The 22,077-nt window shown below is 37.6% G+C and overlaps 1 protein-coding gene across 1 annotated transcript in view; it reads left to right on the top strand.

Moving 5' to 3' along the window:
* Positions 1 to 22,077, top strand: part of KIF4A (kinesin family member 4A) — a 79,963-nt gene that overhangs the window by 37,244 nt on the left and 20,642 nt on the right. Inside the window, exons 11-15 of the mRNA XM_032474673.1 lie at positions 10,927 to 11,059; positions 12,756 to 12,814; positions 12,929 to 13,034; positions 17,545 to 17,601; positions 18,598 to 18,789. Of these exons, the coding sequence (XP_032330564.1) occupies positions 10,927 to 11,059; positions 12,756 to 12,814; positions 12,929 to 13,034; positions 17,545 to 17,601; positions 18,598 to 18,789 (547 nt within the window). The remainder of the gene's footprint in view (positions 1 to 10,926; positions 11,060 to 12,755; positions 12,815 to 12,928; positions 13,035 to 17,544; positions 17,602 to 18,597; positions 18,790 to 22,077) is intronic.

The raw sequence follows: 22,077 nt of genomic DNA, 5'->3' as shown, positions 1-22,077 counted from the left end.
AGCTGGTCCAAAAAATATATTGCTGTGATTTATGTCCAAGAGTGTTCTGCCTAAGTTTTCCTCTAGGAGTTTTGTAGTATCTGGTCTTACATTTAAGTCTTTAATCTATTTTGAGTATATTTTTGTATATAGTGTTAGAGAATGTTCTAATTTCAGTCTTTAACAGGTAGCTGTCCAGTTTTCCCAGCACCACTTATTGAAGAGACTGTCTTTCCTCCATTGTGTGTTCTTGCCTCCTTTGTCGTGGATTAATTGACCATAAGAGCATAGGTTTATTTCTGGACTTTCTATCCTGTTTCATTGATCTATGTGTCTGTTTTTGTACCAGTACCACACTGTTTTGATTACTGTAACTTTGTAGTATAGTCTGAAGTCAGGGAGTATAATTCCCTGAGCTACATTCTTATTTTTCAAGGTTGTTTTGGCTATTCAGAGTCTTTTGTGTTTCTATACAAATTTTTTAACATTTTTTGTTCCAGCTCTGTGAAAAAAATGTCATTGGTAATATGATAGGGATTGCACTGAATCTGTATATGGCCTTGGGTAGTATGGCCATATTAACAATATTGATTCTTCCAATCTAATAACATGGTATATTTTTCCATTTGTTTATGTCATCTTCAGTTTCTTTCATCAGTGTCTTATACTTTTGTGCCATACAGATCTTTTGCCTCTTTGGGTAGGTTTATTCCTAGGTATTTTATTCTTTTTGGTGCAATGGTAAATGGTATTGTTTCCTTAATTTCTTTTTCTGCTAGTTCATTGTTAGTGTATAGAAATGCAACTGATTTCTATATATTAATTTTGTATCCTGCAACTTTACCAAACTCATTCATGAGTTCTAGTAGTTTTCTGGTTGCTTCTTTAGGGTTTTCTATGTATAGTATCGTGTCATCTGCAAACACTGACAGTTTTTTACTTCTTTGTTTCCAATTTGGATTCCTTTTATTTCTTTTTCTTCTCTGATTGCTATGGCTAGGACTTCCAAAACTATGTTGAATAAAAGTGGCAAGAGTGGTCATCCTTGTCTTGTTCCTGATCTTAGAGGAAATGCTTTCAGCTTTTCACCATTAAGTATGATGTTAACTGTGGGTTTGTCATTTATGACCTTTATTATGTTGAGGTATGTTCCCTCTGTGACCACTTTATGGAGAATTTTTATCATAAATGGATGTTGAATTTTATCAAAAGCTCTTTCTTCATCTATTGAGATGATCATATGGTTTTTATATTTCAATTTGTTAATGTGATGTATCACATTGATTGATTTGTGGATGTTGAAAAATCCCTGCATCCCTGGGATAAATCCCACTTGATCATGGTGTGTGATCCTTTTAATGCATTGTTGGAGTCAATTTGCTAGTATTTTGTTAAGGATTTTTGCATCTATATTCATAAGTGATATTGGCCTGTAATTTTCTTTTTTGTGTGATATCTTTGTCTGGTTTTGGTATCAGGGTGATGATGGCCTCATAGAATGAGTTTGGAAGTGTTCCTCTGCAATTTTTTGGAATAGTTTCAGAAGGATAGGTGTTAACTCTTCTCTAAATGTTTGGTAGAATTCTCCTGCGAAGCCACCTGGTCCTGGACTTTTGTTTGTTGGGAATTTTTAAATTACTGATTCAATTTCAGTGCTGGTAATTGGTCTATTCATATTGCCTATTAATTCCTGGTTCAGTCTTGGCAAATTGTACCTTTCTAAGAAAGTGTCCATTTCTTCTACGTTGTCCTTTTTGTTGGCATGTAGTTGCTCATAGTAGCTCTTATGATCCCTTGTATTTGTGTGGTGTCAGTTGTAACTTCTTTTTCATTTCTGATTTTGTTAGTTTGGGCCCTCTCCCTTTTCTTCTTGATGAGTCTGACTAAAGGTTTATCAATTTTGTTTATCTTTTCAAAGAACCAGCTTTTGGTTTCATTGATCTTTTCTATTGTCTTTTTAGTCTCTATTTCATTTATTTCTGCTCTAATCTTTATGATGTGTTTTCTTCTACTAACTTTGGGTTTTGTTTGTTCTTTCTCCAGCTGCGTTAGGTGTAAGGTTAGATTGTTTCCTTGAAATTTTTCTTGTTTCCTGAGGTAGGCTTGTGTCGCAATAAAGTTCCCCCTGAGAACTGCTTTTGCTGCATCCCAGACATTTTGGTTCATTGTGTTTTCATTTTCATTTGTCTCAAAGTATTTCTTGATTTCCTGTTTGATTTCTTCAGTGATCCATTGGTTGTTTAGTAACATATTGTTTAGCTTCCACGTGTTTGCAGTTTTTGCAGTTTTTTCTTGTAGTTGATTTCTAACCTTACAGCTTTGTAGTCGGAAAAGATGCCTGGTATGATTTTAATTTTCTTAAATTTACTGGGGCTAGCTTTGTGGGCCAGCATGTGCTCAGTTCTGAAGAATGTTGCATGTGCACTTGAGAAGAGTGTGTTCTGTTGCTTTGGGATGGAATGCTCTATAGGTAACAATTAGGTCCATCTGGTCTAATGTGTTATTTAGGGCCCGTATTTCCTTATTGATTTTCTGTCTGGATGATCTGTCCATTGATGTAAGTGGGATGTTAAGGTCCCCTAGTATTACTGTGTTTTTGTTGATTTCTCCTTTTATGTCTTTTAACAATTACCTTACATATTGAGGTGCTTCTATGATTGGTCTATATATATATTTACAATTGTTATATCCTTTTCTTGGATTGGTACCTTAAGCATTATGTAGTATCCTTCTTTGTCTCTTGTGACAGTCTTTATTTTAAAATCTATTTTGTCTGATACAAGTATTGCTACTCCAGCTTTCTTTTAGTTTCCGTTTGCATGGAATATCTTTTTCCATCCTCTTATATTTAGCCTCCATGTGTCTCTAGTTCTGAAGTGGGTTTCTTGTAGAGAGCATATATATGGGTCTTGTTTTTGTATCCATTCAGCCAATCTATGTCTTTTGGTTGGAACATTTAATCCATTTACATTTAAGTAATTATTGATACATATGTTCTTATTGTCATTTTGTTAATTGTTTTGGGCTTGTTTTTATAGGTCTTTTTTTCTCTTCTTTTGTTCCCTTTTCTTGTGGTTTGATGACAAGAGAAGTTCCTTTAACATTTGTTGTAAGGATGGTTTGGTGGTGCTGAATTCTTTTAGCTTGTTTATCTGTGAAGCTTTTGATTTCTCCATCAAATCTGAACAAGAGCCTTGCTGGATAGGGTATTCTTGGTTGTAAACTTTTCCCTTTCATCACTTTAAATATATCGTGCCACTCCTTTCTGGCCTGTAATATTTCTGCTGAAAAATCAGCTGATTAACCTTATGGGAGTTCCCTTGTATGTTATTTGCTGCTTTTCTCTTTCTAATTTTAATATTTTCTCCTTATCCTTAATTGTTGTCAGTTTAATTACTATGTGCCTTGGTGTGTTCCTCTTTGGGTTGATCCTGTGTGGAACTCTCTGCACTTTCTGGACTTGGGTGACTGTTTCCTTTCCCAAGTTAGGGATGCTTTCGGTTATTATATCTTCAAAATTTTTCTCAGGTCCTTTCTCTCTATCTTCTCTTTCTGTGACCCTTATAATGCAAATATTAGTGCACTTCTTGTTGTCCCAGAGTTCTCTTAAACTATCCTCATTTCTTTTCATTCTTTTTTTCTTTTTTCTGTTCTGCAGTAGTGATTTCCACTAATCTGTCCTCTAGCTCACTGATCCATTCGTTCTGCCTCATTTATTCTTGGTTCCTTCTAGTGTGTTATTCATTTCAGTAATTTTGTTCTTCCACTCTGTTTGGGTATTCTTTATATTTTCCAACTCTGCTAAAAACTTCTCTCTGTGCATCTATACTCCTCTTGAGTTCTCTGAACATCTTCACCATCATTACTTTCATGGATAAATTGCCTATCTCCTCATCACTTATTTCTTCTGGGATTTTATCTTGTGCCTTGGCCTGGAAGATATTCCTCTGCTGCCTTGTATTGTCTATCTTTCTATTTGTATTTTTAGGTAGGTTAGTTACATTTCTCGACCTTGGAGAAGTGGCTCCCTGTGGGAGATGCCCTATGCGTCCCAGCAGTACACTCCTCTCTTGTCACCCAAGGGCCAGAGTCTAGCCAGTCCCAGTGTAGAGTCTGGCCTGTGTTTGTGGATTCCTTCCACAGGCTTTGGGATTGTTGTTTTCTTATTTCTGATATGTGCCCCCTGGTGGATGAGGCTGGACTAGAGGCTTATGCAGGTTTCCTGGCAGGAGGAGTCTGTGCCTACCCACTGCTGGTTGAAACTTGGTCCTGGACCTCTGGTGGGTAGGGTTGTGCCTAAAGGCTCTGGTTCTGCTGATGGGTGGGGCTGTGTTCCCACCCAGCATGTTGTTTGGCCTGAGACTTCCCAGCCCTTAAGCCTACAGGCTATTGGGTGGGGCTAGGTCTTGGTGCCAATGATCCAATCAAGATGTCAGTCTCCCGGAAAGCTCATGTAGATGAACACGCCCAGAATGTCAGCTACCAACTTTTATGTCCTCTGGGTGAGCCACAGACATCCCCTGCCTCCCCAGAGGACCCTCCAAAACCGGGTCTGGCCCAGGTTCCTATGAAATCACTGCCTCTGCCCTTGGACCTGGCACATGTGAGATTCTGTGTATGCTTCCCAAGAGAATGAAGTCTCTGTTTTTCCCAGTCCCGTGGGGCTCCTGGAGCTAAGCCCCAGTGGCCTTTAAAACGAGATATCCTGAGTTCTCCTCCCCCCAAGTGCCAAAACCCCAGGCCAGGGAGCCTCATGTGGGGCTCAGAACTCTCACTCCTGTGGGAGGGCCTCTGCAACTTAATCTTCAGCTTGTGGGTCACCCACCTTGTAATGGGGCTCAATTATATTGTGAGCACAGCCCCCCTACCGTGCCACTGTGGTTTCCTCTTTATTTTTCCACTTCAAGAAGATCTTTTTGCTATGTTCCAGTCTTTTTTTTCAATGGTTGTTTAACAGTCAGTTGTGGATTTGTTGTAGTTGTGAGGATAGGGGAGCTCATGGTCCTACTGCTCCACCACCTTGACCAGAAAATCACAATATTTTTTAAAGAGAAAAAAATATGTATACTCAGAGAAGTGTCATTACCTGTTTGTGCCTGCTACCCTGTTCCCTTCCACCCTTATTTCTACCCCTTTACCACCACTATTCTCCCTCCACCCGTGCTTAACCAATCTCTTTAGTTTCTTTCTGTATTTCTTTTGTACAAATGAGTAGATACTTGTGTATTTTTTCATACTCCCTTCTTTCTCATATGAATGATAGTAATACTATAGATAGATACATTTTGTGGCTTTGCTTTTTTCAGTATTTTCTCACAATCATTTCTTATCAGTTCATAGAAGTCTTCCTCATTCTTTTTTTATAGCTGCATGGTACTTTTATTGTGTACATGTGCCAGACATAGTAAACTTCTTTTCTATGAATGGGCATTTAGGTTGTTTCTAATATTTTGCAATGACAAGCATGCTGCAGTGAATAACCTTGTGTGTATATGTTTTCATATTGTTAGTTATTTCTTATTTTTAGTTATCTTCTGGGTAGATTTCTAGAAATGGGCCTGCTGGAGCAAAATGTAAGTGCACATGGGGCTTTGGGAGATATTGCCAGACCCTCCAGAAGGGTTAGCCGATTTGCATTCCTGACAGCAGTGTCTGAGAGTGCTTGTTTCCCCACAGCCTCACCAATGAAATGTGTCATCATACTTTTTTCAATTTTTGCCAATCTGATATGTGAGAAATTCTATTTCAGTGTTGTTTTAATTTGCATTTCTTTAATTATGAGTGGATTGAGCTTTTTTTCATGATTTAAAACTTCTTTTTCTAATGAATTGTCTGTGTGTCTTATTTTCCTATTGGGTTTCTTGATCCTTTGGCCCTTTTTTTAAAAATTGTGGTAAAATATATATAACAAAAAAATTTACCGTTTTAATCATTTTTGAGCATACAGTTCAGTGGCATTAATTATATTCACAGTGTTGTGCAGCCAGCACCACCATCCATCTCCAAAACTTTTTTCATTTTGCAAAACTGAAACTCTATATTCATTAAACAATAACACCCCCACCATTTCTCTCCCTAGCCCCTGGCAAACACCATTCTACTTTCATTTGAGTACTCAAGTACCTTATATCAGCAGAATAATACAATAGTTGTCCTTTCTTTGACTGTTTATTTCACACAGCATAATGTTTTCAAGTTTCATCCATGTTGTAGCTTGTGTCAGAATTTCCTTCCTTTTAAAGGCTGAATAATATTCCATTGTATGTATATACCCCATGTTGTGTATTCCTTCATCTGTCAACAGACATGGGTTGCTTCCACCTTTTGGCTATTGTGAATACTGTTGCTGTGAACATGGGTATGCAGATATCTCTTTAAGACTGTGCTTTCAATTCCTTGGGTATATACCTAGAAATGGAATAGCTGGATCATATAATTATTCTATTTTTAATTTTTAAATTAAATTGCCATAGTGTTTTCCACATCACCTGCACCATTTTACATTCCCACTAGAAATGTACAAGTGTTCTGATTTCTCCACATCCTTGCCAACACTTGTTATTTTCTGTGTGTGTTTTTTTTAAATAATAGCATCCCTAATTTTGGCCCTATTTTCAATAGTTTTTTGTATATTAGTGATACCAGTCTCTTGTCTGTAGTGTGTGTTACAAATATTTTCTCCTAGTTTGTTTTCTACTTTGTTTATGGTGTTTTTGTCATGCAAAAATGTTTAATTTTTATGTAGTAAAAACTTTATCAGTTTTTATTGCCCCTGTTTTTATTATATTATATTTATTATATATTATATTTATTTTGTTTCTATTTTTATTTTTTAGCCTCTAGATTTATTGAGATATGATGTATATATCATCAAGTTCACTCATTTTAAGTGTACAATTCAATGATTTTTAGTAAATTTACAGTTTTGGAACTATTACCACAATCCAGTCTTAGAACATTTCCATCCCCCAAAAAAGATCCCTTGTGCCTATTTACAGTCACTCCTATTCCCACTCCTAGCCCCAGGCAACCACTAATTTGCTTTCTGTTTCTACAAGATTTGCCTACTGTGGACTTTTCATTTATGTGGAATCATGGAGTATGTGGACTTTTTGTCTGGCTTCTTTCATCTATAATGACTCTGAGATTTATCCTGTTATAGTGTATATCAGTGTTTCACTCCTTTTTATTGCTAAATAGCCTTCCATTGCCTGGATATACCACATTTTGTCTATCCATTCACCAGTTGATGGACTTTTGGGTTGTTTCAACATTTTGGCTGTTATGAATTATGCTTCCATGAACATTCACTTGCAAGTTTTTGTATGAGCATGTTTTTTAATGTGTAGATACCCAGAAGTGGAATTTCTGGGTCATATGTTTAACTTTTAAAGAAACTGCTAAATTGTTTTCCAAAGTAGCTATGCTGTTTTCATTCTTCTCATGTTTCTGGATTTTGATTCATCCTTAGAAAGCCTTTCCCTACACCAGGATAAAAGAGGAATTCACCCATGTTTCTTCTAGTACTTATGTTGGTTTTATTTTTTACATTTTATTTTCCCATTTGTGGTTTATACTTGTGTTTGGTGTGAACCTATTTTTTGTAATATCCTTATTTTCATTAACTCAGTCATTTTTTTCTGATTATAAAAATGATACATTGCTTCTTATAGGACATTTAGAAAAGTATGAAGAATAAATCTTAAAGTTGCCATAATTTCATCACCCAGAAATGACCGCCTTTCTCTTTGTAATTCTCCCTCTTTGGATAATTTAATCTTGGTTTCCTGGTAATATTTTAAGAATGTTGGATAAAGAAACTGAGGAAAGCTGGGATCTCTTAAAGGGTCTCCTAAAGACCTGTTCTAATATACCCAGTTTAGAAGCAGTTGACCCATCTTCCTTTCTTTTCAACTTGTTTTGTTTTTGAGGGGGAAAGTAATTATGTTTGTTTGTTTGTTTAATGGCAGTACTAGGGATTCAACCCAGGAACTCTCTACCACTGAGCTATACTCTCCCTCTCTTTTCTTTCAATTTAGCACAGACCTGTTTCATGTAAGACAAGACTAACATACACATGACCAGTGAAAGCCATTCCAGGCTTCCAACTACCTAGAATATCCTATAGGATATAGTTTCAACTACAAAAGTAGATTCTAAGAAACTGTTGATGAATCAAACAACTGAACTCAAGTATTCAATGTTTTTCAGAGAAATAAAGATGCTACTTCTTTTCTCAAAAATGTGTATTTATATTTTTAAAGACATTTTGTAAGGCTTTTTACAAAATGTACAGCTTATATACATGAATTTTTTTTTTTTTGCTTTTTTCCTTAGGTTATGTTCTTTTCTTTTTAAATGTATGTCATTGAAGCTTTTGTATAGATTTTCTATGTGTGATGCAGGAAAAACAGATGTGGTGCGTGAGGAGGGCCATGTCTCAGGTCTCATTTGATTCCCTGGGACATGCCCCACCAAGTGTGGGTATTTGGCTTCATGTAGGAAAGAATTCAAGAATGAGCCACAGTTGAGTAAAGGTAGATTTATTTAGAGAGATACGTACTGCATAGTGTAGGCTATTTTGAAAGGCAAGGAAAAATGTGTGGGAGTTGGGTGCTCAGTAAAAGTAAGTACACACTCCGTAGACAGAGTGCCGGCTGTCTTCAAAGAGGAGGGAGCTAGAGCAGTGGCCATAAGGTGCGTGTTGCCATTTTTTATGGGCTCAGTAGGTCCACGCCTACAAGTGGGAGGACTATTCCAGCTACCCTGAGGAAGGGGCTGGGATTCTCAGGAATTTGACCACTCTTTGACCTCCTATGGCTAGCCTTGGGACTGTCATGGCGCTTGTGGGCATGTTATTTATCATGCTAATATGTTACAATGAACATATAATGAAGCTCAAGGTCTACTAGAAGTCAAATCTCCTGCCATCTTAATCCTCAAGGCCTACTGGGAGTTGAATCTTCCACCATCTTAGTGTTAATTGCTGTCATTCCTTGAATGGCTCTGCCCTGCCCTCTTCCCTCCTGTCTCATGTATGTTTGTCAGTTTGTACATACTCAACTACCCTGAATTCCTAGCATTGGTAATTAAATAGCATGTGGAAGAGGAAACATTGATTTCCATCCCCCATTTGGAGAAACCTTGGAAACTTTTAGAGGAAAAAAACTGTTATGTTAAAAGTATCATTACCTTGGAGCTTGTCAGCTTACATGAATGATGCATGGAAGTTTTCAGTTTAATAACAATAAGAAAATCAGACCACTCTAAAATAACACTAAATTTACTCATAGTTTATTTTTATAATCCACATTTTAATTGAACATTCCTTCATAAGAGTTCTAGTAAATTCCCAAGAGTGTAATATGAGACCCTATGGTGTGGCCTTGCTATTAATTTTTTTGATAAAGAGCATGCTAAGATCTGCTATAAGAATTCGTGGAGGTCTTAAACTGGGTGAGAGAGCATCTATTCCTGAAGTACTTTTCTAGCCTTTCTTGAGATTAAGAACAGCTGTTCCCTGGCCTTTTTTCTTTTTATTGTATTCTTGACAACTTTTCATTTTTCCCCTTCAGTTTCCTTCAGATCAGATCTTCGTATTTCTCCTGATCTTTTTTCACCAGTCTTTTCCAATCTTTTGAACAATTAATCCCAGCAAATTACAGAAACAAACATACAGACTTCTTATTGATCTGCTTCATTCTAGAACTGAGAGCAAGTAATCTGTAGAAATTCCACAGGTTCTTATCTTTCAAGCTATTTCTGTCCCTCCCTTCCACTCCTATTTGAAATGGACACCATTGTTGCCACCACCCACTCTAAGTCATTTAAAATTGATAGACAAATGAACAGGAGGCTATAGGTCATCAGTTTCAAGCAAGACAAACATTTAAAAGGGAGCACTTATTTATGGAGAATTGTGAAATGTGCTCTTAGTGGCCACAGGTCATCATTTCAACTTTTTGACTTCTTTTTTTTAATTTGATTTGATTTGGTTTTGTAATAGAGTTTATTTTTTTAGAGCAGTTTCAGATTCACAACAGAATTGAGCAGAAAATACAGAGAGTTTGCACATAGCCATCCCCATCCACACATATATACTTCCCTACCCTCAACATCCCTCATCAGTGTGGCATATTTGGTACAATTGATGAACCAACATGGGCACATTTATTATCAACCAAAGTCCATAGTTTACATTAGGGTTCACTCTTGAAGTTGTATATTCTATGGGTTTTGACAAATGCATGACATGTAGCCACCACTATAGTATCATACAGAATAATTTCTTTGCCCTAAAAATCCCTTGTGCTCCATCTCATTCATTCCTCCCTGCATCTCCCCAAACCCCTGAAAACCATGATCTTTTTATTGTTTCTGTAGCTGTGCCTTTCCCAGAATGTCATTTGGTTGGAATTGTACAGTTCAAATATTTGACTTCTTAAATGCTATTTCCCTAACCTTACAACAAATGGGTAATTGACTTATGTTGATGAGGTTAAATTTTGACCCTGAGCAATGTCACTTCTACCTCCTGCATACCTCTTCCTTCTCTATTTCCCTAATCTTTAATGGCAGATTGAGAATGGGAAGAAGAGAGAACATGTATCTTAGCTACGGTTTGTCTTTACTTCTTACCTACATGGCACAAATAGAAAGATCCTACACCAAGTGTCAAGGGTAGAGGTTAGTCATTCCTGTTGAAACCATATCTGGCTCTGAACTGTTGCCTTCCTCCAAACCGTTCATTTAAAGCAGTTAATTCTCATTTATCCAATATACTACCTGACTGGGAAAGTAGATTGGAACTGACACTTTTCCCAGACTTTTTAGAGGTAATTTTGAACCAACCCCTCCACACACCCAGGGGATATATATTTTTATCCACCTTTGATATAGGTATTATCAGTCAGGTATTTTTCTAATATGGTGCTTTCTTTGTTTTAGTGTGGAACCGTCAGAGAATCTACAATCCCTAATGGAGAAGAATCAGTCCCTGGTAGAGGAGAATGAAAAATTAAGTCGTGGTCTAAGTGAGGCAGCTGGTCAGACAGCCCAGATGCTGGAGAGGATCATTTTGGTGAGACTCCAGGACTCAACTGCTAGCAGTCTGGACATTTACTAGCTTTAGTTTCTGAAATATTTAACATGCTTCTCCTTATGAGAGACAAGTTATGTGGAAAGAAATGTCTTAGTATTACATATCCTCCATGGAGCCCCTCTGGGAAAAATCCAAGAGCTTATAATCAAACATACATAAAAATTAAAAGAATTAAACCATGAACACCTATGTCTCTACCACAAAGAATCTACGTGAATCTCATTTTAAAATGGATTTGTTCTAAAATATCAAAGAGGAAAAACCAGGTCCCTCTGTCACCTTATGTTCTGCCTAATCATCCATAATACCAAGTAACTGCCCCTTCGCTAAGATTTTAGTTTCTATGTCCCTTCCCCTAACATTGTCACATTTCATTTCCCATTCCGACAGCTGCCATGGTGAGATAAAACATCTGGGAAATTAATTTTAATTCCTTTTACATATGGTTAATTTCCAAACAGTGAATCACTGTGTAACTGATTGTACCAGTTCTGTATCCTTCTACCTGTCTGGTAGTAAGCTGCTGGATCAGTGCATGCTGGCTCTGTCACTAACATTTTTCTACTAGTCTAAACACAACTCAATCTTTGATAGTACAGCTATTGCCAGAAGTGAAAGAGTTTCCACCAAAATGTAAGTGAACATCTGTAATTTATACAGCTTCACGCATCAGTGTACTCTAGTCAAGGAAATGTAAGCTGCCTAAAGATTTCGTTAAAGGGGGCCAAATCCTAGGTCCATTGTAATGTCCATTACTAACAGAAGGATGAAATTGAGATCTAAGGGATTTTTATATACAGTTTTCTATCTCCAGTGCTGCATTTTATGTCTTTGAAGAAATTCTGGAAGCTGTATTTCACATGTGAGTGTGGCTGACGTAACAGACAGTACTTTTTTCTAGCCACATACCCATCTGACCTTTATAAGGTTTTATAATGGCTGCCCAGTAGCTTTATTGTTTGATGTCCTGTTAGAACTTCATAACAAGCACAACATTTTTGTCCTATATAAACTGTCCTTCCCAAATCTGTGGCAGCATCTAGCAAGTTACAGATATGTGATTGAAATAAAATGGAAAATATCAATCACCGTTCCCCAAAGGTAGCTGCCTCTGCCATTTCTTCTTCTCTGCCACCATTCTTATGCCTCATCCTTTTTCTTGCTTTCTGCTGCTAAAACCAGCCTACCAAATCAGATAGTGTAACTTGAAAAAAAAAAAAACCCAGCTCATATTCAGTGTGAGGCCCTTTTATGTTTTAAATGCCCTTTTTCTGGGACTAGGGAACAGTGTAGTGTAGGAGGTAGTTTAAAGCAAGTGGGTTTTTTGCAAACAGCAGGGAGTGGCATGCCAGGAAGCATTGCTTTTTCCCACAGTTGCAAAGTTCTGTATGGAACTAAGGCTTCACCCTCCACCCCATAGTCTGAACTTCATGGCAAGCATAAGACCCAGCTGCTTGAATGCTATTTTTAGTATCTCGTATTGACTGGAGGGCTAATTTCCATGACTGTTAAAAAACACATTTCTCACTAAATAACCAAAGCCCACTAAATCCTCTGTTTCAGCAAAGAAGGCATCCTCTCTACCTAGGTTTAATCCGCAGGAATAGGAAGGGGGGTATAATTAGGTGAGGCTGTCAGGCACTGCCACTGATGATCTCCTGGGTCTTTGTTGCAGACAGAACAAGCAAATGAAAAAATGAACGCCAAGCTAGAAGAACTCAGGCAGCATGCAGCGTAAGTTTCCTACCGGATGTTTGTTAGTAACCTATACCACCTTAGTACATCATCATGGCCCCACTGGCCTTTGCAGTATGACTAACCCTTGGGTTCCTTTGCTTGAATTTTCAGCTGCAAAGTGGATCTTCAAAAGCTAGTGGAGACTTTGGAAGATCAGGAATTAAAAGAAAATGTAGAGATAATTCGTAACCTGCAGCAAGTGATTACCCAGCTATCGGTAAGCCAAGTAGGGGCAGTGTAAATAGACATATTGCTTTTGTTTGTTTCTCTTGGTGCATATAAACATGTCTAACTCTGTACCTTTTACTGAAACAACTAAATTGTGAGCTGTTTGAGGATCATGGATCATTAGATATGATCTGAATATTGAATTTGTTAAATCAAAACACTCATAGGTTACATTTGCAATGACACATTAACATTTCAGTATTCTAATCAAACATTGGAAGTAGCAACATAGCAGTGCAAAACTGCCTGCGTAGCATAAGCAGCAGTCATTGATTTGCTGTCCTTTCAGTGTAGGCTAACTTTAATAAGAAGCCTTATACCATACCCCTATTTTAAATAAGCTGGGGTCTGACAGATAGCTTAGAGCCACCAAGGAATACCACAGATCTCTTTTATAACCAGTAATAAATTAATTTGAATGATCATTCTGCTATAAGTTCCCATATTTATCTATTTTTAAAACTATTATAGTAGTTGTGGGTGGGTTTTGGTGGGAGCGGTGGGGTAGGTGTTGTTTGTTGTTTTACCCAGAAGAAAAATTCTTACAATCCTTCCACCCTAAAAATCTCTTTTTATTTTGGGTATTCCTTCTCTATCTTAGTCCTTAGGCATATATACTTTTTTAAAATTGAAATCATATTATGTGAAGGGGTTATGGTTGGCAAAGGTTTGTTTTCTATCTATCCTCTCTTGTTTATTATTCTGAAGCAATAGTACGTATGTAAATGCCTGGTGGTAATTCCTCGCTCTGAAACAGCGGTTTTAACTTTACCAGAACAGTCATTCTCCGCCCCAGGTCTTGCCCAGCACTTTCTAGAGTTGTCAAAAGTTGACAGAATCATCCATATCTATATTTTACTCTTAAAGGGTCAATGAAAAAAATACCATACAATACCATTAAAAAAAGCCATAATGTGAGGGGAATGGTTAGGATAGCCAGTTCCAAAAAATTAAATGAGTAAAATTCCAAAAGAGTAGAAAGCAATGTCTTAAAATAAGTAGTACTGTACAAATTATTACAGGTAGTCCAAGATGACAGTTCATTTATCTAACAAACAGGCCATAGTAATTGAGAATCTGAGCTCCAGAGACAGACAGACCCTGGTTTAAAGCCCATTCTGCCACTGACTAGCTGTGTAACCTTGCTAAGTACTGTATTAATATCAAAAGAAAAGAATTTATCCAGCTGATGCACTCAGGGATCACCTGAACTCTAGGTAACTCCCCAAGTTGAAACAGGCTTGAAGTTTCATAGGGTGAGAAGAAAGGGGAGTATGTCCTTGTAGTTTGGCTCAGGTAGCAATTTTTGTTGTTAAGTGCTGTGAAATTTTTGATTGGAGGATGCTCCAATTTTCTTGCTTCTTGCTCAAGAACGTTGGTGCAATCCTCATCCTGATAAATGTCTGATTATTTTCAAGAGTTGTTCTTGCAAGACTTGTAGTTTGTCAGTTGGTCAAGGTTCACAGGTGGGAGAGGTGGCAAAGAAGGAGAAAGCGAAAGGAGGCAAGGAAAACTAGGAACCCTCTCTCATGTCTGTTTTAATCCTCTTACATTGGCAGTATGAGCTAAGTGTGGTGGGAGCGCAAAGGAAGGGGTAGTTGACTGCCTAGAAAATTCAGGAAGGCAACACACAAAAAACTGGGTCCTAAAAAATGAGTAGGAGTTTGCCACACAGAGAAAGGGGAAAGGACAATCTATAAAGAGGAAAAGGCATATGCGAAGGCAAAGAAGTTTGAAAGTTTAGAACATGGTGAGAACTTCATTGTGGCTGAAGTATAGAGTATGTGCTTGAGAATGGCTATCACAAGGTTAAATTTCACCATCTATAATTCTACTTAAATATAGGTGACCCATCTTAGGTATGGAAACCTTGTGTGAACTGCCTCAGAATTAAGACAATTTAGGCTGCAGAACCCTACTGGATCCAAAGCTTGTAAGATCAGAAAAGAGTGATCCGGGGCACCGTTGTTCAAGGCCACCACACCGATCTGAAAAGATTTCACACCACCTCATTTCTGGAGCTTTGAGTCACATGAGAAAGATGAAAAAGGAAACCCATGGAACCAAGTTAACAAAATAAGAGAAGGCATATCCTCAGTGAGGATCTGGCAGTATGACTGGTGCCTGGTGTGCCTATGAAGGAAGTTGCTAGTGGTGGCTGGCTCAGAGGCACTCTGTAGAATCGCTGTGTCTGCCACTAAAATTCACTTGGCACATGCAGCAGGAGGGTGCTAGGGATTGCCGCAAGCTGACAAAGTCCCTGGCTTCCATCCACTGTCACAGTTAGGTAGAGTAAACCCTTTTACCCAGGGCTCCTGCTGGACTCTTGAATCAGAGTTCTCTCCTTTATTGTTTGGAGACCCTCCCAGCTACATGTTTTTTTTGGAAATACACAACAGTGTATCCTGTGGCTTTTATTAAGACTCACTACAGTGAAAGCAAAATGTTTCCAATGTAAGTGCTTGTGCCCCTCATTCTGGATTAAAACTATTTTTATTTTAAGTGATGGGTGAACACCCCCTTTTCAGTTATGAAGGCAACCATTGTTCCTAGTCCTTTCTCCTGGGGCTTTAAGCACTAAACTGTACCATTTCTTCCTTTAAAATATAATTCAAGCAAGCCTCCTTGTTGCAGTTACCTGTGAGGAAATTCATGCAGTCCTTTCAGCTCCAACAAAATCAAATTTTTGTTGTTGTTTTTACCCCCTCCTCCATGACCAGTTCCATAAAAAGAATTTTGCATGCCCAGTAATGCTGTTCCCACAGCCTGCAAGCACAAAGTTCATTTTGGAGAGTGTTGCTTGTTGATGTAGCTCAGTGTACCTTAGTCTTGTTCCCGTGACCATCACCTTCAGCAAATCATGGCTTTTTATTACAAAAGATCATAGTTAATAGCCTTAGAATGAGTTAGAGAGAGGCTGTTAGATTGAAATAAATCCTATTGTTATCTATTTGCATTTAGGATTATAAACTCAGAATCCTGCCATGTTCACGCAGAATGTCACCAAAGCTTAAACCTTAGCATTGTGAAATTTCATTGGGCCAAGACCCAAAAGGTAAACCCACAGTAATAATATGTCTTCCTGAAGACATGCTGCATCAGATATACTTTGATCCTAAAGTCCTAGAAAAAGTCTCCAAAAGCCAGTGTCATAGGCCCTACTAATCTAGGACAAGCCTATAACTAGTCCTTTTACTGATACTGAAAACGCCAGAAGGAGAAAAGGGTAACCATTAACCTATAATATATTGAAGTGCTCTGTTTTTTTTAAGAAGGATTTAGTATGTCCTGCCCTTGGAGAATCACCAGTATTGTAAATCATGATGAGAAAGGATGTAGGAATACCGGAGCTTCCTTTGAATTCTCTTTGAGTCTCACTGGTTGGGAATTTAGGCGCAGAAAAAGGGAAATGCTTTACAAACAGCATTTACTAAGGGACTCTTCACTCCTCGCCTTAAAGGTACTGAGATTCAAGTTTCAACAACTGCGTAATGTTTCACTGGGCTGGTGCAGATACTCCCTGCACAACCCTAAATTCTTTCCTTGCTGTTGAGCCAATAGCTCTTTCACCTATGACCTTAATCATGTGACTTCCTGGAAATAATCCTTTCTTCCCAGGGCTTTGCAGCATCACTTAAACAGAAGTGATAATCCTTATGGTGCAATACCAAATAAAGCCTAAATTCCAGTGAGGAGAACAGGGCTTGCTCATATGATAGCCTATAAACAAATTAGTCCTACTAAGTGGTTTTAGGTTTCCCTTCTAGGTGGTTGTTGTTCTAATGCCCCAAAAAGGAATTTGCCTTTCACTCGGAGGAAATCAGTGCTTACCCTTTCCCTTCAAGTAACCACTACCTGGAATAGCTGCATATGATTGGTTCCTATTTATATGAGGGACAGGGGATAAAGTATATTTGACTTCATGAGCACATTTTTCTGGGGCATTCGCCTGTGGCATTTATTTCCTTATAGAGTAGGCTGTTGCTACCTTGACTGGCTATAAAACAAAAACCAAAAATAATCCTTCATTCTATTCACTATTCTGCTGCATTCCCTTTATGTGACATGTCTGGTCTTAGAATGGTATGTCCTTAAGAACTGGCTAGACCTGTACATTATAGAGATAGACTTAGTAATAAAAACATAAAAAGAAAGGGTAGAGTCTATAAAGTAGGTTAAACTTTGGCCTGTTGGAATGACTATGTTTCACTCTGGCCCAGTGATCTCTGGCAGAACAGGAGAGGTGCAGCAGATATGTCAGTTGCCACTTGACCCTTTTACAAAGACTGCACAATCAACCTTTATAAAGAAGATAGACTCTTGAGAAAAGAGAGGGGGAAACGTGTGGCTGTTGGGGTCTATGTGACTACAAAACTGGTCTAGCACCTTAAGTGGTCTCTATATACACTTGAACAAACTAAATAACCCATATAAAACCCACTAGTAACCTCCACTTCAGAATCTTTTCCTAAACTGAAACATGTCATTTGTCATGGCAGGATGAAACTGTTGCTTGCATGGCTGCAGCCATTGATACTGCAGTGGAACCAGAAGCAGTAAGTAATTGGCCCCTTTGTGTAGAGCCAGGAGCTCTAACTGTGCCATTTCTTATGATTTATCACTCAGCTAGGGAGGAGAATCCCTGATTGCTACCATCCTCCATAGAATGCCTTAGAAATCCAGAAATCTTGAGTGTAAATTTCAACTAACTGTAAAATCCCTCACTTGGATAGGGTCTATCTCTAATAGTATGACTGCAATGGGTAGCAGGGCTTCTCAGGGATGCCAGTTTCCATATTTGCAGTTTGGCTTACTGATTTCTTACTAGATGCTAGTATTCTGCATCAACTGTCTAGCAAGTTAAAATGAGGATGGAAACAAATTAGGAAATTATGGCAAAGTCAAAAAGGCATTAGAGAAGAAATGGAAGAGAATTTTTTCTCAGCATACTCTTCTGTAGATGGGATGGTTAGGGGCTAAGAGAAACTAAGAAAATATTTAGAGCATTCAAGTTGCAAGAATAGATAAAATGTATTCGATATTGGCTTAAGGTTATAGATCAGAATCAAAATAAAAGGCTGGACAATGGTTTGCTTGAGACAGCTTTTTCCCCCTAAAACAAATATATATTGGTATTTTTTATAGCCTGAGAAAAGAAAGATAAGAGATAACTCAGGTGTCAGAGGTCAGCTTTGTGAGGAAAAATGAAGCCTCTTCTCCATTTCTACCATTCCTAAAGTGCCATTTCCAGAGCCCTCTCTACTCTAAGGGCCCCTTAGAATGAGGGGAAATGTTGGCCAGACCCATGAAGGAAAGAGCAAGAAACTTGGTTCACTCTAAAAAAGTCAGTTAAAGAATGTAAGAAATAAGGTGCTTGTGAGAGCAGAGAACTAGGATAAGTCAATTTATTTCGGATGTTTAAATGAGAAGCCACAGTTTTAAAAGAACAGAGGTACTGATAATGGGGAAGTGGCTGTGAGACTTGATGAAACAGTGCCTCAGGAGCTCCAGTTGCTTGTACTCTTACAAATCGTTATCCTGATCTTTTCCAGCAAGTGGAAATCAGTCCAGAGAGCAGCAGGTCTTCTGATGCTTTCACCACTCAGCATGCTCTACGTCAAGCTCAGATGTCTAAGGAGCTGGTTGAGTTAAATAAAGCCCTTGCACTGAAAGAGGCCCTAGCCAAGAAAATGACTCAGAATGACAGCCAACTACAACCCATCCAGTTCCAGTACCAGGTGAAATAATTACTAGAGCACATATTTGTTCATGTCTACCACCTCTCTTTAGTTGTGTTTGAAGAAAACAGGTAACACCATTTTTGATGATGACAAGGCCACATAATGTGCGTAGTACAACTGGAGTTGTGCTGTTGGTTTAAGAAAAGGATACATTCAGGATTAGGAAACTGTGATTTTCTTTCATTTAATCTAACACCTTATTTATGCAACAGGTATTTAATAGATCATGTTATAATAATCGTGGTTCCTACTTATAGAGAAATTTTGTTATCATAACTATGCTGGGATTCTCAGAAAGGTACACCTCTTATTAGATGGTCTGGGTTATAGTGAGAATTATGAAGAGACTTGTAGTGTTTGTCACATGACTTGACAAATGGCTAACCTGCTTTTCCTAGTGGTAGTCCTAAGTGACCCTTGCTAATTAATAATCAGGTCTTTACTTGAAGACAAGTCTTTTGCTTTTAGGTTATCCACAAGGTTACCCTTGCTCCAGACCTTGTTTTCCCTTGTAGCCCAGTGTTTCCCATCCACAAAGGGATATTAGCAGGACTGGTAGGGGGAAGGGTGGATTGTTTTCCCATCCAGCTATATCCTACCACCCCCAAAATCCTATATGCTGTTCTCAAGAAGTCGCTGTATTACTCATACATTTCTACCACCAGCTTCCCTAAATTTTCAGAGTAAGAACAAGAAAAATGTTTCTCCTAAATAATTTTCACCGCCTTTTTTTGCCTAAGGTAGAAGTTGCTTCTGAAATAATAACAGAGTTGCCAATAGAGGTTTTATTTCCTTTTTGTTATCACAGTCTTAACTTTTTAAAAACTTACTTTTTATTTATGCCACACAAATGCATGTATATCATTTTTACAAGTCAAATAGTACAATACTCAGGAAAATAAAAGCAATCTCCCACCCTACTATCTTCTCCCCTGTTCCCTAGGCTTATACTTTTAAGCTTTAAAAAACTTTAAGCTGTTTCTTCTGACATTTACCTCCATATTTCTAGATAAGAGCTGGTAGTATAATTGTGTTAATTAAAAAATTTTAGCCATTATCAATTGACTTCCCACTATGGGAGATCGGAATATAGCTCTCTTATACCTCTCACCATGCACACAGCCTCACCTCTATCTTTCAAAACGGTTATATCACAATTTTTGATTAAAAGAAAGAAAAATACCATATGATATCACTCATATGTGGAATCTAAAAAAAAGAAAAAAGGACACTATGAACTCATCCACAAAACAGAAACAGACTCACAGACATAGTAAATAATCTTATGGTTACTGGGAAAAAGGGGGGTGGGAAGGGATAAACTTGGGAGTTTGAGATTTACAAATGTTAGCCACTATATATAAAAATATATTTTTAAAAAGTTTCTTCTGTATAGCACAGGGAACTATGTTCAATATCTTACAATAACCTTTAATTAAAAAGAATATGAAAATGAATATATGTATGTATATGCATGACTGGGACATTGTGCTGTACACCAGAAATTGACACATTGTAATTGACTGTACTTCAATTAAAAAAAAAGAAAAAAACAATTTTTTTCCCAACATTAAATAAGTCTCTTTACTCAAAATGCTCAGAGAGGCTTCTGTTTTCCCGACTAAACCCTAACTAAATACTTGGGATTTCTTCTTGCAACCTTTTGCTTTCTTTTTTGGGGGGGAGGGAATGTAAACTTTTTTTATTGAGTTACAGTCATTTTACAATGTTGTGTCAAATTCCAGTGTAGAGCACAATTTTTTAGTTATACATGAACATACATACATTCATTGTCACATTTTTCTTCGCTGTGAGCTACCACAAGATCTTGTATATATTTCACTGTGCTATACAGTATAATCTTGTTTATCTATTCTACATTTTGAGATCCCAGTCTGTCCCTTCCCACCCCCCTCCCCTTTGGCAACCACAAGTTTGTACTCTATGTCTATGAGTCTATTTCTGTTTTGTATTTATGTTTGAAAAAAACAATTTTTGATTAAATGAATATTTAGTGTTTAAATTTTTATGATGATGTAAATATGCTTTACAGCTGAGCCACATAGTATAATATGATTCCATTTCCAATCTTGTACAGCTTTTTGCATTTCCTGAGGTTAATAATCTCATTTTTTCATTCACTTAGTCTTCTGTGTACCTGTCAATAATTTCTCTCCAAACTTCTTGACAGAATTATAAAGCTCCTCTCCATAGAGTCAAACGTATCAGAGAATTTATCAATCCGTTTCTTTCTTGAAGACAACCCGCCTGGAACCTTCTTTCCTGGTTTGCTTTCTCTTGGCCTACTGCCCAGCCATCAACCTGGGACCATCATCCTGGGAAACTGCTTCACTTCTCATCTGTGTGTTGAAACAGATTCCATGTCTTCCTAATTCTTGGAATACCCCTTTGTGTTGGTGAAGTACAACCCAAATGGCTTTCTGAGAAAGTGTATGTGAGAGGAAAATGTTTTAAACCATTGCATGACTGGGAATATCTTTTTGTTTTTGTGGTGGTAGTTCTTGTTTATTTGGCTGGGTTTAGAATTCTAGAATGGAAATCATTTTTCTTCAGAATTTTGAAGGCTTTGCTCCATTGTCTTCTGTTTGCAATGCTGCCGTTGAGAAGTCCATTATAATTCCTGACTTTATTTGACCTGTATTTTTCCCCACTCTGGAAACGTTCACAATCTTTTCTTTGTCCCCAAGTATTCTTTAATTTCACAATGATGTGCCTTGGTGTGGGTCTTTGCTCATGTATTGTGCTTGGTGGGTCCTTTCAACCTGGAAATTTATATTCTATTTTAATGGGAAGTTTTCTTTTATTATTTCTTCAACAATACCCCATCTCTATTTTCTCTGTTTTCTCTTTTTTAGCACTCCTCTTAGTCAGATATTGGATCTCTTAGATTTAGTCTCTGCTTTTCTTGTCTCCTCCCTCTTATTTTCTATTTCTTTGTCTTTTTATTCCACTCTCTAGGAGATTTCCTTCCACTCTTTCTGGTGAATTTTTTTATTTGCCTATTTCTAAGATTTTTTTTCATCCTCTAATTGTTCCTTTTTATAGCCCTCTCTTTTTCATGGATGCAGTGCTCTCATCTCTAAGGATAGAAATTAAATTTTGTTAAGGTTTTTTTCTTCCTGCCTTGCCTCTGTTTCCTTCAAATTCCGTTCTTTAGTGTGTTTGGTCTGTCCTTCGTGTAAGCTTTCCTCAGATTTCCAGTGATCTTTGATTGTCCATTCATATTTAACAGTGAGACACAAACAGACAATAGGAAGTTCTGTATGTATG

Source organism: Camelus ferus, chromosome X, assembly GCF_009834535.1.
Source record: "Camelus ferus isolate YT-003-E chromosome X, BCGSAC_Cfer_1.0, whole genome shotgun sequence".
Classification (NCBI taxonomy): Eukaryota; Metazoa; Chordata; class Mammalia; order Artiodactyla; family Camelidae; genus Camelus; species Camelus ferus.
This window is presented reverse-complemented; position numbering and strand designations above follow the sequence as displayed.